A 17,404-nucleotide genomic window follows, 5' to 3' on the forward strand; every position below is an offset into this window, starting at 1 on the left:
GTCTTAAAAGTCAGATAAGACAATGAAACAAATAGGATTTTTAGAACTAGTCATACACATACGGGCCTTCCCCCAGACATAAGAATGGTTTGGATCACTAAAAAGTAGCCCTCTGACTTGAAATCGGACAAGTCATTGAAACAGGTATGATTTTAAGAATTAGTCACACACATGCGGGCCTAGTCGAATGGATCACTGGAAAGTAGCCCCCCATCTTAAAGATTTGGACAATTGAGTAGAGGTCGGGTTACCCCTTTTCGACTTGAAATTTACTTAGACAAATGCAAAATTTGGTCTTAAAAATCGGCTTAGTCGTTGAAACAAATTAAATTTTCAGAACTAGTCATACACATACGGGCCTTCCCCCCAGACATATAAATGGTTTCGATCACTAAAAATTAGCCCTCTGTCATGAAATCTGATAAGTCATTGAAACAGGTATGATTTTTAAAATTAGCCACAGACATACGGAACTAGTCGAATGGATCACTAGAAAGTAGCTCTCCATGTTAATGATTTGGATAATTGAATAGAGGCCGGGTTACCCCTTTTCGACTTGAAATTTACTTAGCCAAATGCAAAGTTTCGTCTTAAAAGTCGGCCAAGTCATTGAAATAAATAGGATTTCTAGAACTATTCATACAGATACAGGACTTCCCCCCAGACAGGAATGGTTTGGATCACCAAAAAGTTGGTGTTTCAAGCATCACCTTCGAGTCCTTACCTCAGTGGTAGACTCTTGAGGAGTTTCAACATGAGGTCTTGGGTTCAATACCCATAGGTGGTGAAATCCCACTATGGCGTGTGTGGGTGTGTGCGTCGAGTTCGTGTGTTTTAAAAAGAAAAAAGTCTAAGGACTATTCATGGAAAGAAAGTAGACAAAAAAAAAATGAAGAAAAGAGGGGAAAAAAAAAAAAAAAGCAAAACCAAATTTTAAAACGTACCCCTCTCCGACCATGTGTACTTAATCAAGCATCTTCTCGATCACCATTTCCACCTAGTCTTCATAATAAGCATCTTCTAGCATCAACAAACTACGGCATGCACAAAATCACCCAAAGAGGATCCTGTTACAAAATCTATAGAGTGATCATGTACTTGGATTTTTCTGTTTTAAATCTTCTGTCCAAAATCCACTTGAAACAGTTTTTTTCTGAAAGAGCCATCATACTTCCAATTGCATTTATAAAATACAGCATTCAACCTTGCTGGTTTATGCAAAAAATAAAATAAAATCGCTAGGCATCATTCGTTGTTTGAGTCATTTCCTTATTTTATCCATATATGCACATATTCCACCAAAAAACAAGAAACTATCTACTTACAATAGCTTATATCGTTTATGTCAAAATTTCAAATGCAAATAAGAAGCAGATATTTACCATAGAATCATCAGCCCTACCAAGAAGCCTTGGTCCCAATCGCCTGCCCATAATCTGAAATAATGAAACATGCTAATGAGAAACATACACAATCCCCATCCAACCAATTCATATGCACAATATTAATCACAAAGGAAGGTTAAAACAGTTGAGATAATTTGAAACAATAGCAATCAAGGCGAACCTTTTATAGTGTTCCAAGAGACAATGATTCCATGCTGGCCTGTGAAAATGCTTCAAAATCAGCAACATATGAAACAATAGCAATCAAGGAGAACCTGTCATTCGAATCAGAAATTCCACCTTGCATTGCAGTCAAATATAGGGTTTGATTGTCATCACTATTATGAGAAAAACGGCAGAACCCGAAAACCTCAACCTGAATTTGACAGACGTATCCAGCTTAGATTCAAAGATACAAGAACAAAAAAAGGAATTCCAAAAATGTACTTAAGGAATCAGTAAAATGGGCTCGAGCGCACAGCTCAATGGTAGACAAGGTGTGTTTCAACAGAGGTAACGGGTTCAAGCCTAGATTGCCTATCAAAAGAAAAAAGGCAAGTAAAACAAGCTGCTCACATTTTCTCCTGGTAAATTGGCTACAACCATCAATGGCGTTAGGTCCCAAACCCGACAAGGACCACTACTTCCCAAGGATGCTACAAATTTTCCATCAGAACTGCAAGAGAAAGTCTGAGAAGTCTGATAAACAATCAGGATATTCAATATAACAAATAAAATCAGAACAAAGGGATCTGAATTTCATATATATATATATATATATAAACTTGGGTTTCTAGCACTCTCAAGCAAACTGACATGGTTTGTAAAAGCAAACTACTAAGCTATTTAACTATAGTACAAAGTCCAAACATTTTCCAGATATATACAAATACTTCCATGTACCTGAAATCCAAATCGTTCACAGAGGCATGGGCATCAGGCTGATCCAGAAGGACTTCCGCACTAGCCACTTGAAAACTCTTAAATGGCCATCCTACATTCAACAAAGCTGAAGTGTAACATACCACCTTGAAGATTGATCACATTCAACTTAATCTATGCATTTAGACTAAAACTAATGGCATGATGATTTTGCATACACATGCACACAACCAGCTTGCTACATGCTTAAATGCGAGATTGGACATAAAAGTAAATCGGCCAAAGACCCACTTATCACGGACAGGCCCTTCTTTACCTGTAACCCATCTATAAAATCAGCAATTTCACTTGCAAATGCAAACAAAGAATGGTAGATTAATAAGGTCAGCCAATTAACTTGAAAATCATACGTAGAGGCACAAGTCCTTCATGGCTCCCATCAATTGTCAAGTAATTCAGCTTCGATTCACCACAGTAACTGTGGTTGGTTTTATCAACATTCGATTGTGCCGCTGTCGGAAGTCCTGTTGCACCATAGTTCCAGTGCAGTTGCACCGTGGAGCACCGGAAAAAACTTCGCCAAGCAACAGGCTGAGCCTGTGCATCCTTGTCATGGGAAAAAATCTGGACACTAGCTGGAATTCCCTATACAAAGAAAAAGAAAAGTAAAGTTTGAATGAGTTTCTCTGAAACACAAATGCATTTAGATGTGTGGTCCATACACTGACCAAACACAAATCAAAATTCCATGTATTTCAGGTTCAAATAGTGATTGCAATTTGGAGGGTTACTTCCTAAATATAAATAGAGTTAGACTAACCTGTTTTAGTCATTTCAATAAATAGGAAATGACAAGAATGAATGGTGTTTCATTGTATTCATAACAAGCAAGCAGCCACCAAATAGCAATTAAGTTCTTCTTGAGTCCAACTTGAGATTGACATAATAGCATTTTGAAGCCAACCCTAAATAAGAATATTTGAAGCAAAATTACAATCTGGTTATTTCAAAACTTGGGATGTTTGTCCAATGAAACAAACTACCCACAATGCTTTTGATTCAATTCAATTTTTATGAATGTATATTCCTTTTGCTTAAGAGTAAATGATCTAGCAGTGAGTCTACGGTTTAGGGCCTCAACATATTCTGGTATTTAAGTTCTATGGGATTATCATGAAAAGGTTCATAGCACTTATTCTCTTAAAAGAGTTACAATCTAATCAGCCACAAGATCTTCCTTCTACGATTAGAAGTCTCTCATAACCCATTACCCATCAAGTATCAACTCACCATTTTAACGGACACAAATATTAAAGCTGTTGTTTTCAGCTCCCTTATCCGCATTATGACTGCAGCAAAATGCTGTTGAAAGAAACAATTTGAGAAGGCAAATTAGTCATTCTTGACAAAAGATACAATGCAATGAGGATTTATATGAAACTCAACCAGAGGACATGCACGGAATACTTGAGTTTCATTTTATATACAAGTGGGGCCATGTTATCTAATCTGACCATGGTTTGAAAGCCCGAAAACAGGACTCTAACTCAAAAATCCATCAAGTTGATCGATTCAAGGAGTACGTTGTGACTAGGATGTAGAAAACCATTTCAGCTCAACCAAATTTGGAGTCAGCTCAACCATTTTTTCAGCTATGATGTAGACCATCAGTATGTTGTGCACCATCATAGGTGGACCATTCCCAAAGAATTTTCTCCATAGGTCAGAATAACATTTCAAAAAAAAAAAAAGCATTTCCATTTGTTTGGAGTCGGCTCAACCAGTTTTTCGGCTATGATGTAGACCATCAGTACATTGTGCACCATTGCAGATGGACCATTCCCAAAGAAGTCAGCATAACATTTCAATTTGTTTGTTTCAAAAAAAAAAAAACATTTCCATTTGTTGCTTGCAAATAAATGGTTAGAGAAAAGCAATAAAGCACTAGTGACAAGGATATCCTAGAATGAAGTGTATGAACATCCATTGTTGCGGCCCAGCCAATCAAGCATCTCTCCACTTGCATAAACTGAAAACCCGAGCATATTGTGCATATTATCAGGTCATGAATTGGATAACTCATCTACTGAAATAACCCAAGTAAATTTTCTCAGTTATTAGCTTCTTCTTTTTTTCCTTTTCTTTTTCTTTTTTTTTTTTTAAATGGAGTAGTTCATATAATGTATCTTAGCTGAAGTTTCAAAATAAACAAGCATTTTCTGGCTTGTAATGTATAAATAGAAATTAAAAAAGAACTGTTAATTAGAAAAGAAGTTCTAATTAAGCCTTCAAAATCAAGCCTATGTGAGAATCAAGCCTTTACTAACCTTTGGCTAAGAATCCATCTTGACTGTAATCAGAGCATGGTAGTAGCAATTATGCATAAACAGAAGTGTAAGACCACCCTTCAAGTTGTATCGGACTGTCTGATGAATTTATGAACCAGACAACCTGGATTTGACTGCAAAACTCATACATTTAATTTTCTAACTATCTACTATCAATGATAGGTATATTAGAATGAATGTAATATGAAAATATCTTACATGTGTAAGTGTTTGCAATTATTTTTCATAATTTATTCTATATTAAGTTATTAAGAATTAAACATACCCGTGGCTGTGATGGTGATTCTTGTCCTGTGACTTGTCATCCTCAAGTCAAGAGTATTATAAAAAAAAAAATTAGTTGTGTCTGATATACTCCCCAACAACTTGATTAAGGATTACTTGATTGGTTGTCAAGGGAGCGATTTTAAATACAAGTTCGGCAGTTTCAAGTGTGTGCTTGGCTGCTTGCAATAATATTGATGTATGCTGCAAATACTTACCTTATACAAAAATATACTTACAATCACAAGTCACCACCAAAATGAAAATCTGCCTTTTTGTGGTTGCTCGACCTCCACATCATCATCATCGTCATCATCAGGCTGAGACTAATCCAATAGGTGGAGGTGCTGCATATCTATAATATCTAGTGCCAGAAGGAAATACTAGATCAATGAAACCAGAGGATAACTAATCCTGATTAGGCAATGACTCCGACCACGAGTAAGGAAATCCACCAGTGCCCGTCGAAAAGCCATACTGGTGCCCGTACTTAGGCTGTTGAGAATCTTGAGATTGAGAGTGTGTCTGTGATGAGTAACTTGGATTTGGATCTGGATATCTATAATCATATGAATATATATCGGGAGGACTACTCCAACATGAATGTGATGGAATAGGCTCAGTATAACTATAATCATAATCCAATTGGACAGATGAATATCCATCATAATAAGCAGGACCATGAGCCTGCTGATATTCCAGATCTCCCGGACACGGTGCACCACCAGACCTATCCTCCTCCTGCTGGTTGTATCGTGACTCAGTACACTCATAAGTCCGACCTTGTGTACTATCTTGTCGATGTTCATCGGCATCATGATCTGTAGACGGGCTGTATGCTGTGTTGAGCAACACTAGAAGTGCCACCACCAGGGGCAAGGGCGTCATCATCACCATCATCCGACATGGTCACGCTACCACTGCTCATACTCTTTTGTTGATCTTGAGCCGTACTTGGCATAAGAGTTGCCCCTCTTACTGGGTCCAACACATCTGCACAACTCTCTTGTTGCACTGTGCATATTAGTGGGTCATCAATTTTCAACTCTTCACTATCCTCTTCAATTTGTTTTTCCCTTGTTTCCAACCAAGGTAGAAGCAGGTCATCCTCATCATAAATATTGTCCAAGTTTATTGGATAATAGTTTGTGTCATCGGTGGCTGTAATGGTCCTATGATGTCGTCAAATTCTTAGTTCATATTGTAGTGCATGAATACAAGTCTATCAAATGTCCTAGTCTGCAGTCTATTCGTATTCTTTGAATGAATAAGTGCAAAACAACTCCAAATCCTTTCGCAGCTAAAAGAAGTTGTCTGACTCAAAACTTTTACTATAATTTTTTAAAGAGCCTTCGTACTCTCTTCGAAATTCATCCACCATTCAGCCGGTTGCAACCTAGATAATACATATTGTGCAAGAGCATCTCCAAAGCTACCCAGGCGATTTCCAAATGTATCTAATTCATTCAACGCCTTTATTTGCATATCTAAGTCAGGCTCTAATCTCTTTATCACATTCTTTAGCCCGACATGAATTTCATTATCTGCAATAAATGATTGGGTATATCTGTACCTAAGATTGAGGTAGTAACCTGCTGCATGAAGATCGTTATGGAGTTATCTTGTCCATCTCTTGTCGATCATCCTCCAATAAGACTCTCAGCTTCTACAATCACGTTTAATTGCCAACTTTGCCTTATCCATGGCATCGTATAGGAAGCCCATGGTAGGTACTTCGTCGGTTTCAACAAGACGGAGTACCCTCATTAGTGGCTTCATCACCTTTAGGATTGACTTGACCCTCTTTCAATATTTATTGTCTCGTATGGTATTCGCAACTTCAACCGGTGTCCCTGATGTCTTCTGCTCATGTTTTGTGTTAAGCCAATCTCGGAAAGTGAACATCTCACTCAAATCTCCCCTATACTGGTATAAACTCTCTAATACTATAAAGTTTGTTGCGAATCTAATCGCCGCAGGCCTCAACAACTCTCGTCCTTTCGTGAACTTCCTCATTATTGCGACTACTTGGTTATGGTTGTAAATAAACGTTGTCACTTCTCTTGCCCTTTCGACCATTTCCTTAACATTTTTCTTCTTCCCAATATCTTCTAATATAAGATCAATACAATGGGCAGCACATGGTGACCAAAAAAGATGTGGTCTCTTTTTCATCAACTTATGTCCTGCAAGCTTATATGATGCTTCATTATCAATCACAATCTGCACTACATTCTCCTCTCCAATCTCATCCATAATTTTATCCATTAGTCCAATAATATAATTAGAATATTTTGTTACGTCTGAGGCATCAATTGACTTGTAGTGTGGCAATACACCATGAAGTTGATTATGCTGCGTCTGGTTGGGCCAGTCCAACCATCACACATGATCGTGCATCCTCTGGCCTGCCATACAGGTTTAAAGGTAGCCACGTATGCTTTCACATTTGTATACTTTGTATCTATCTATTTCCCCTTAATATCCCTAACCGTGAGAGCTTTAATTCTTTCATCACGAACACCCATATATACAAGGCCAAACACCTCCTGTCGAGCCGCATCCAAAATCTCATATTTCTTCTTTTGTCCAGCAACACGTTTACCCTTTGACTCATCCAGACTGACTTGCATTAAAATTATTATCTCTTTCAATACTCTAGTACATCCCGCAACTTCACCCTTTCGATATGCCAAATGTTGTTTGAGACGCGTAATTCCACCACTAACTAGTCTATCACAATAGTTGCACTTCATTTGGTGCCTAATACCACCAACCCTCTGACAATGTTGCCATCCAATATCCTCACTTGTTGGCCAGACCAAGACATTTCAGGTATATACTAGATATCGATTAGATATGACCTATGTCTATGTGAGATTATGAGTCTACTCATTATTCTAAATTTATATACAATTTTCAGAATCTAATCAATAAAGATGATTTTATGTTCTAAACCCTAAGAACCTCCAAAACTTGTCCAATATAAAAAAATATAAACATAAAGTCACTAATTCAAAAATATAAAAATATATAAAATCATAATAAGAATATGTAAAATGGACATTAATATGTTCTACTATGAGTAACACATCATATTCTACCAAAAAAGAGCAACACATTAAATAAAAAATGATTTTTTGAATTTTTTTTTAAAAAGGCCGAAAATAGTGCGTAAATAGAAAAAAATTATAAAAAAAATAAAATCACAATAAGAATCTGTAAAATGGACATTAATATGTTCTACTATGATTAACACATCATAATCTACCATTATAACAACAAGACATTAAATAAAAAATGATTTTTCGAATTTAAAAAACAACGGCCGAAAATAGTGCGTAAATAGAAAAAAATTATAAAAAAATATAAAATCACAATAAGAATCTGTAAAATGGGCATTAATATGTTTTACTGTGATTAACACATCATATTCTACCATTAAAACAGCAACACATTAAATAAAAAATGATTTTTTGAATTTAAAAAAAGGGCCGAAAATAGTGCATAAAAAGAAAAAAATTAAAAAAAATATAGAAAATCACAATAAGAATCTGTAAAATTGACATTTATATGTTCTACTATGATTAACACATCATATTCTACCATAAAAACAGCAACATATTAAATAAAAAATGATTTTTTGAATTTTAAAAAAAAAAAGGGCCGAAAATAGTGCGTAAATAGAAAAAAATTATTAAAAAAAATATAAAATCACAATAAGAATCTGTAAAAATGGACATTAATATGTTCTACTATGATTAACACATCATATTCTACCATAAAAACAGCAACACATTAAATAAAAAATAATTTTTCGAATTTAAAAAAAAATGGCCAAAAATATTGCGTAAATATAAAAAAAATTAGAAAAAAAATATAAAATCACAATAAGAATCTTTAAAATGTACATTAATATGTTTTGCTATGATTAACACATCATATTCTACCATTAAAACAGCAACACATTGAATAAAAATTAATTTTTGAAATTTTTTTTTAAAAAAAGGCCGAAAATAGTGCGTAAATAGAAAAAAATTATAAAAAAAATATAAAATCACAACAACGATCTGTAAAATGGACATTAATATGTTCTATTATGATTAACACATCATATTCTACCATTAAAACAAAAACACATCGAATAAAAAGTATAAATACCTATTTTTGAAGAAAATCCTTAATATAAGTTGTTTTTATCTGTAATTTCAAGCTAAGAGTGGTCAAAAATTGCAATAGAATGATTTAGAAACAGTTTGAAAGAAAGAAGTACAAAAAAGAACGCAAAATCGGACCTTAAAAAGAAGAAAAAAACTAACCGTTATTGAACCGTTACGCCCTGATCGTTACAGGGCAGTAACGGCCGTTACGGGGTCATTACACATACAGAATCGGGGGGGTGCCCGTTTTGACCCCGTATCGCGTAACGGACTGGACCGTTACCATTACGTATCGGCCGTACCGATATTGAATTCCCTGCTCCAGACATATGATTGGTTTGGATCACTAAAATGTAGCCCTCCGACTTGAAATCGGACAAGTCACAAAAACGGGAATAATTTTAAGAATTAGTCACAAACATACGGGGCTAGTCGAATGGATCACTAGAAAGTAGCCCGCCATTTTGAGGATTTGGACAATTGAGTAGAGGCCGGGGTACTCCTTATCAACTTGAAATTCACTTAGCCAAATGTAAAATTTGGTCTTAAAGTCGGGTAAGTCGTTGAAAGAAATAGGATTTTTAGAACTAATCACACACATACATGCCTTACCTCCAGACATATGATTGGTTTGGATCACTAAAATGTAGCCCTCTAACTTGAAATCGGACAAGTCACTATAACGGGTATAATTTATAGTATTAGTCACACATACAGGCCTAGTCAAATGGATCACTGGAAAGTAACCCACCATATTAAAGATTTGAACAATTGAGTAGAGGACAGGTTACCCCTTTTCGACTCGAAATTTACTTAGCCAAATGCAAAATTTGGTTTTAAAAGTCGGCTAAGTCGTTGAATAAAATAGGATTTTTAGAACGAGTCATACAGATATAGGCCTTCCCCCAGATATATGAATGGTTTGGATAACTAAAATTTAGCACTCTGACTTAAAATCGGACAAGTCATTGAAACAGGTATGATTTATACAAATAGCCACACATATATGGAACTAGTCGAATGGATCACTAGAAAGTAGCCCTCCATGTTAGTGACTTCGACAATTGAGTAGAGGATGGGCTACCCCTTTTCGACTTGAAATTTACTTACCCAAATGCAAAATTTGGTCTTAAAAGCCGGCTAATTCGTTGAAACAAATAAGATTTCTAGAACAATTCATACAGATACAGGACTTCCACTCAGACATATGAATGGTTTGGATCAATAAAAAGTAGCCCTCTGACTTGAAATCGAACAAGTCATTGAAACAGGTATGATTTTTAGAATTAGTCAAACAAATACGGGCCTAGTCGAATGGATCACTAGAAAGTAGCCCGCAATTTTAAGGATTTGGACAATTGAGTTGAGGTCGGGTTACCCTTTTTCAACTTAAAATTTACTTAGACAAATGCAAATTTTGGTTATAAAAGTCGCCTCAGTCATTGAAACAAATTGAATTTTCAGAACTAGTCTTACACATACGGGCCTTCCCCCCCTGACATATGAATGGTTTGGATCACTAAAAATTAGCCCCCTGACTTCAAATCGGATAAGTCATTTAAATAGGTATAATTTAAAGAATTATCCACACACATACGGAACTAGTCGAATGGATCACTAGAAAGTAGTCCTCCATGTTAATGATTTTAGTAATCGAGTAGAGACCGGGCTACCCCTTTTCGACTTGAAATTTACTTAGCCATATGCAAAATTTGGTCTAAAAAGTCGGCTAAGTCGTCCAAACATGAAGCACTTCTACAACTATTCATATAGATACAGGCCTTCCCCCGAGACATAGGAATGGTTTGGATCACTAAAAAGTAGCCCTCTGACTTGAAATCGGATAAGTCATTGAAACAGGTATGATTTTTAGAACTAGTGACACACATACGGGGCCTAGTTGAATAGATCACTGGAAAGTAACCCGCCATATTAAAGATTTGAACAATCGAGTAGAGGTCGGGTTACCCCTTTCCGACTTGAAATTTACTTATCCAAATGCAAAATTTGGTCATAAAAGTTGGATAAGTCGTTGAAACAAATACGGATTTTAGAACCAGTCATACACATACGGGCCTTTCCACCAGACATATAAATGGTTTGGATAACTAAAAATTTGCCCTCCGAATTAAAATTGGAGAAGTCATTGAAACAGGTAATATTTTTAGAATTAGCCACACACATGCGGAACTAGTTGAATGGATCACTAGAATTAGCCACACACATACGGATCTAGTCGACTTGAAATTCACTTAGCCAAATGCAAAATTTAGTCTTAAAAGACGGCTAAGTCGTTGAAACAAATCGGATTTTTAGAACTATTCATACAAATACGAGCCTTCCCCTCAGACATAAGAATGGTTTGGATCACTAAAAAGTAGCCCTCTGACTTCAAATCGGATAGGTCATTCATACAGGTATAATTTCAAGAATTAGAAACACACATACGTGCATAATCGAATAGATTACTGGAGAAAAGCAAACCATATTAAAGATTCAGACAATTGAGTAGAGGTTGGGTTACCCCTTTTCGACTTTAAATTTACTTAGCCAAATGCAATGTTTGGTCTTAAAAGTTAGGTAAGTCGTTGAATCAAATAGGATTTCTAGAACTATTCATACAAATATAAGCCTTCCCACAGACATATGAATGGTTTGGATCAATAAAAAATAGCCCTCCGACTGGAAATCGGATAAGTCATTGAAACGTGTATGATTTTTAGAATTAGTAACACACATACGAGCTTAGTCGAATGGATCACAGGAAAGTAGCATGCCATATTAAGGATTTGGACAATTTATTAGAGGCCGTGTTACCCCTTTTCGATATGAAATTTACTAAGCCAAATGCAAAATTTGGCCTTAAAAATCGGTCAAGTCATTGAAACAAATAGGATTTTTAGAACTAGTCATAAACATACGGGCCTTTCCCGAGACATATGAATGGTTTGGATCGCTAGAAACAAGCCCTCTGCCCTGAAATCCAACAAGTTATTGAAACCGGTACGATTTTTAGAATTAGTCACACATATACGGGCCTAGTCGAATGGATCACTGGAAAGTAGCCCGCTATATTAAGGATTTGAACAATTGATTAGATGCGGGGTTACCCCTTTTTAACTTGAAATTTACGTTGCCAAATGCAATATTTATTCTTAAAAGTCGGCGAAGTCGTTGAAACAAATAAGATTTTTAGAACTAGTCATACACATACGTGCATTCACCCCAGACATATGAATGGTTTGGATCGCTAAAAAGTAGCACTCTGACTTGAAATCGGACAAGTCAATGAAACATGTATGATTTTTAAAATTAGTAACGCACATACAGTCTTAGTCGAATGGATGACTGGATAGTAGCCCGCCATATTTTGGATTTGAACAATTGAGTTGAGGACGGGTTATCCCTTTTCGACTAGAAATTTATTTAGCCAAATGCAAAATTTGGTCTTACAAGTCGGCTAAGTCCTTGAAACAAATTGGATTCTCATAACTAGTCATACACATACGGGCCTTTCCCCCAAACTTATGAATGGTTTGGAACAAAAGAAAGTAGCTCTTTGACTTGAAATCGAACAAGTCATTCAAACATGCATGATTTTTAGAATTAGTCACTCATATACGAGCCTAGTTGAATGGATCACTGGAAAGTAACCCGCTATATTAAGGATTTTGACAATTGAGCAGAGGCCGGATTACCCCTATTTGACTTCAAATTTACTTAGCCAAATGCAAAATTTGGTCTTAAAAGTCGGCTAAGTCATTGAATCAAATAGGATTTCTAGAACTATTCATACAGATATAGGCCTTTCCCCAGACATATGAATGGTTTGGACCACTAAAAAGTAGCCCTCTGACTTGAAATCGGACAAGTTATTGAAACATGTATGATTTTTAGAATTAGTCACACAAATACAGTCTTAGTCGAAAGAATCACTGAATAGTAGCCCGCCATATTAAGCATTTGGATAATTGATTAGAGGTCGGGTTATCCCTTTTCGACTAGAAATTTACTTAGCCAAATGCAAAATTCGGTCTTAAAAGTCGGCTAAGTCGTTGAAACAAATTGGATTCTTAGAACTAGTCATACAAAAAGGGGCCCTTCCCCCAGAATATGAATGGTTTGGATCACAAGAAAATAGCCATCTGACTTGAAATCGGACAAGTCATTGAAACACGTATGATTTTTAGAATTAGTCACACACATAGTCTTAGTCAAATGGATCACTGGATAGTAGCCCGACATATTAAGGAATTGGACAATTGAGTAGAGGCCGGGTTATCCCTTTTCGACCAGAAATTTACATAGCCAAATGCAAAATTTGGACTTAAAAGTTGGCTAAATCGTTGAATCAAATAGGATTTCTAGAACTATTCATAGAGATATAGGCCTTTCCCCAGACATATGAATGGTTTGGATCACTAAAAAGTAGCCCTCTGACTTGAAATCGGACAATGCATAGAAACATGTAAGATTTTTAGAATTAGTCACACACATACAGTCATAGTCAAAAGGATCACTGGATAGTAGCCCTCCAGAAAAAGGATTTAGACAATTGAGTAGAGGCCGGGTTATCCCTTTTCGACTAGAAATTTACTTAGTCAAAGGCAAAGTTTGGGCTTGCAAGTCGGCTAAGTCGTTGAAACCAATTAGATTTTTAGAACTACTCACACACATAGGGGCCTTTCCCCAAAACATATGAATGGTTTGGATCACTAGAAAGTAGCCCTCAGACTTGGCTAAGTCGTTGAAACAAATTGGATTTTTAGAACTAGTCATACACAAACAGGCCTTTCCACCAGACATATGAATGGTTTGGATCAGTAGAAAGTATCCCTGTGACTTGAAATCGGACAAGCCATTGAAATAGGTATGATTTTTAAAATTAGCCACACGCATACGGAACAAGTCAAATGGATCATTAAAAAGTAGCCCTCCATGTTAATGATTTCAACAATTGAGTAGAGGCCGAGCCACCCCTTTTCGACTTTAAATTTTCTTAGTCACTGGAAAGTAGTCCTCTATGATAATGATTTCGATGATTGAGTCGAGCCCGGGCTACCCATTTTCGACTTCAAATATTCTTACTCACTTGAAAGTAGTCCTCGATGACAATGATTTGGACAATTGAGTAGAGGGAGGGTTACCCCTTTTCGACTTGATATTTACTTAGCCAAATACAATGTTTGGTCTTAAAAGTCGGCAATGTCGTTGAAGCAAATAAGATTTCTAGAACTGGTCACACACATACGGGCCTTCCCCCAGACATATGAATGGTTTCGATCACTAAAAAGTAGCCCTCTAATTTGAAATCGGACAAGTCATTGAAACAGGTATGATTTTAAGAAATGGTTACAAACATACGGACTTTGTCGAATGGATAACTGGAGAGTAGCCCGCCATATTAAGGATTTGGACAATTGAGTAGAGGCTGGGTTACCCCTTATCGACTTGAAATTCACTTAGCCAAATGCAAAATTTAGTCTTAAAAGTCGTCCAAGTCTTTGAAACAAATAGGATTTTTAGAACTAGTCATACAAATACGGGCCTTTCCCACAGACATAAGAAGGGTTTGGATAACTAAAGTAGCCCTCCGGCTTCAAATCGGACAATTCATTCAAATAGGTATGATTTTAAGAATTAGTAACACACATATGGGCCAAGTTGAATAGATCACTGGAGAGCAGCCCGCCATATTAAAGATTTGGACAATTGAGTTGATGCTGGGTTACACCTTTTCCCCTTGAAAATTACTTTGCCAAATGCAAAGTTTGGTTTTAAAAGTTGGCTAAGTCCATGAATCAAATAAGATATCTTGAATTATTCATACAAATATAGGCCTTCCCCCAGACATATGAATGGTTTAGATCACTAAAAAGTAGCCCTCTGACTTGAAATCAGACAAGTAATTGAAACATGTATGATTTTTAGAATTAGCTACACGCATACGGAACCAGTCAAATGGATCACTAGAAAGCGGCCCACCATGTTAATAATTTCGATAATTGAGTAGAGGCCGGGCTAACACTTTTCGACTTCAAATTTTCTTAGTCAATGGAAAGTAGACCTCTATGATAATGATTTGGACAATGGAGTAGAGGCTAGTTTACCCCATTTCGACTTGATATTTACTTAGCCAAATGCAAAGTTTGGCCTTAAAAGTCACCTAAGTCATTGAGAAACAAATACGATTTCTAGAACTGGCCACAAACATATGGGCCTTCCCCCCAAACATATGAATGGTTTGGATAAATAAAAAGTAGCCCTCTAACTTAAAATCGGACAAGTCATTGAAACGGGTATGATTTAAAGAATTAGTTACAAACATATGGACTTTGTCAAATGGATCACTGGAGAGTAGCCCGCCATATTAAGTACTTGGACAATTGCGTAGAGGTCGGGTTACCCCTTGTCAACTTGAAATTTACTTGGCAAAATGAAAATTTTGGTCTTAAAAGTCGGCTAAGTCGATGAAACAAAAAGGATTTTTAGAACTATTCATGCATATACGGGACTTCACCTCATATATAAGAACGGTTTGGATCACTAAAAAGAAGCCCTCTGACTTCAAATCGGACAAGTCATTCGAACAGAAATGATTTTAAGAATTAGTTACACACATACGGGCCGAGTCGTATGAATCAAAGGAGAGTAGCCCGCCGTATTAAAGATTTGGACAATGGAATAGAGGTAGCGTTACCCCTTTTCGACCTGAAATTTACTTAGTCAAATGCAAAGTTCGGTCTTAAAAGTCGGCTATGTCATTGAAACAGATTGGATTTTTAGAACTAGTCATACACATAAGGGACTTTCCACCAGACATATGAATGGTTTGGATCACTAGAAAGTAGCCATCCTACTTGAAATCGGACAAGTCATTGCAACAAGTATGATTTTTAGAATTCGTCACACGCATACGGAACTAGTCAAGTGGATCCCTAAAAAGTAACCCTCTATGTTAATGATTTCGACAATTGAGTAGAGGCCATGCTATCACTTTTCGACTTCAAATTTTCTTAGTCACTGGAAAGTAGTCCTCTATGATAATGATTTGGACAATTGAGTAGAGGCTGGGTTACCCATTTTTGACTTGATATTTACTAAGCCAAATGCAAAGTTTAGTCTTAAAAGTTGGCTAAGTCGTTGAAACAAATAAGATTTCTAGAATTGGTCACGCACATACGGGCCTAGTCGAATGAATCAATGGAGAGTAGCCCTCCGTATTAAAGATTTGGACAATAGAATAGAGGCAGGGTTAGCTCTTTTCAACCTGAAAGTTACTTAGCCAAATGCAAAGTTTGGTCTTAAAAGTCTGCTATGTCATTGAAACAAATTAGATTTTTAGAACTAGTCATACATATAAGGGACTTTCCACTAGACATATGAATGGTTTGGATCACTAGAAAGTAGCCCCCCTACTTGAAATATGACAAGTCATTGAAACAAGTATGATTTTTAGAATTAGTCACACGCATACGAAACAAGTCGAATGGATCCCTAGAAAGTAGCCCTCCATGTTAATGATTTCGACAATTGAGTAGAGGCCGCGCTATCACTTTTCGAGTTCAAATTTTCTTAGTCACTGGAAAGTAGTCCTCTATGATAACGATTTGGACAATTGAGTAGAGGCCGAGTTACCCATTTTCGACTTGATATTTACTTAGCCAAATGCAAAGTTTGGTCTTAAAAGTCAGTTAAGTCGTTCAAACAAATAAGATTTCTAGAAAGTAGCCCTCTGACTTGAAATCGGACAAGTCATTCAAACATGTATGATTTTTAGAATTAGTCGCACATATACGGGGATAGTCAAATGGATCACTGGAAAGTAGCCCCTATATTAAGGATTTGGACAATTGAATAGAGGCCGGGTTATCCCTTTTCGACTTGAAATTCACTTAGCCAAATGCAAAATTTGGTCTTAAAAGTCGACTTAGTCGTTGAAACAAATAGGATTTTTAGAACTATTCATACAGATACAGGACTTCCCCTCAGACATAAGAATGGTTTGGATCACTAAAAGGTAGCCCTCTGACTTCAAATTGGACATGTCATTTAAACAGTAATGATTTTAAGAATTACTCACACACATACGTGCCTAGTCGAATGGATCACTATAGAGTAGCCCGCCATATTAAAGATTTGGACAATAGAATAGAGGTCGGGTCACCCCTTTTCGACTTGAAATTTGCTTAGCCAAATGAAAAGTTTGGTCTTAAAAGTCGGCTATTTCATTGAAACATATTGGATTTTCAGAACCAGTCATACACATACGGGCATTTCCTCCAGACCTATGAATGGCTTGGATCACTAGAAAGTAGCCCTCCGACTTGAAATCGGACAAGTCATTGAAACAGTTATGATTTTT

The 17,404-nt window shown here is 36.4% G+C and overlaps 2 protein-coding genes across 11 annotated transcripts in view; both read right to left on the reverse strand.

Annotated features, from left to right (window-relative positions):
* Positions 1 to 890: 890 nt before the first annotated feature.
* The window catches only part of LOC131236079 (SEC12-like protein 1), a 40,275-nt gene continuing 23,761 nt past the window's right edge, over positions 891 to 17,404 (reverse strand). For 4 of the 9 annotated variants that reach the window (XR_009166530.1, XR_009166528.1, XR_009166531.1 and 1 more), the window contains exons 6-7: positions 1,567 to 1,605; positions 1,394 to 1,436 (exon numbers count right to left, since the gene is read on the reverse strand). Coding sequence is in view for 4 of the 9 variants with exons in the window: in XM_058233172.1 (XP_058089155.1) it covers positions 1,399 to 1,436; positions 1,567 to 1,605; positions 1,686 to 1,761; positions 1,962 to 2,061 (253 nt within the window). In the remaining 5 variants the exon portion in view is untranslated. The other 5 variants (XM_058233172.1, XM_058233170.1, XM_058233194.1 and 2 more) reach the window with 5 other exon arrangements.
* The window catches only part of LOC131236098 (eukaryotic translation initiation factor 2A-like), a 32,994-nt gene continuing 17,920 nt past the window's right edge, over positions 2,331 to 17,404 (reverse strand). For both annotated transcript variants that reach the window (XM_058233223.1, XM_058233234.1), the window contains exons 3-4: positions 3,558 to 3,629; positions 2,331 to 2,912 (exon numbers count right to left, since the gene is read on the reverse strand). In XM_058233223.1, coding sequence (XP_058089206.1) covers positions 2,652 to 2,912; positions 3,558 to 3,629 — 333 coding nt within the window. In that variant the 3' untranslated portion in view covers positions 2,331 to 2,651. The remainder of the gene's footprint in view (positions 2,913 to 3,557; positions 3,630 to 17,404) is intronic.

The sequence above is a fragment of the Magnolia sinica genome, chromosome 2 (genome assembly GCF_029962835.1).
Source record: "Magnolia sinica isolate HGM2019 chromosome 2, MsV1, whole genome shotgun sequence".
In the NCBI taxonomy this organism is placed as follows: domain Eukaryota; kingdom Viridiplantae; phylum Streptophyta; class Magnoliopsida; order Magnoliales; family Magnoliaceae; genus Magnolia; species Magnolia sinica.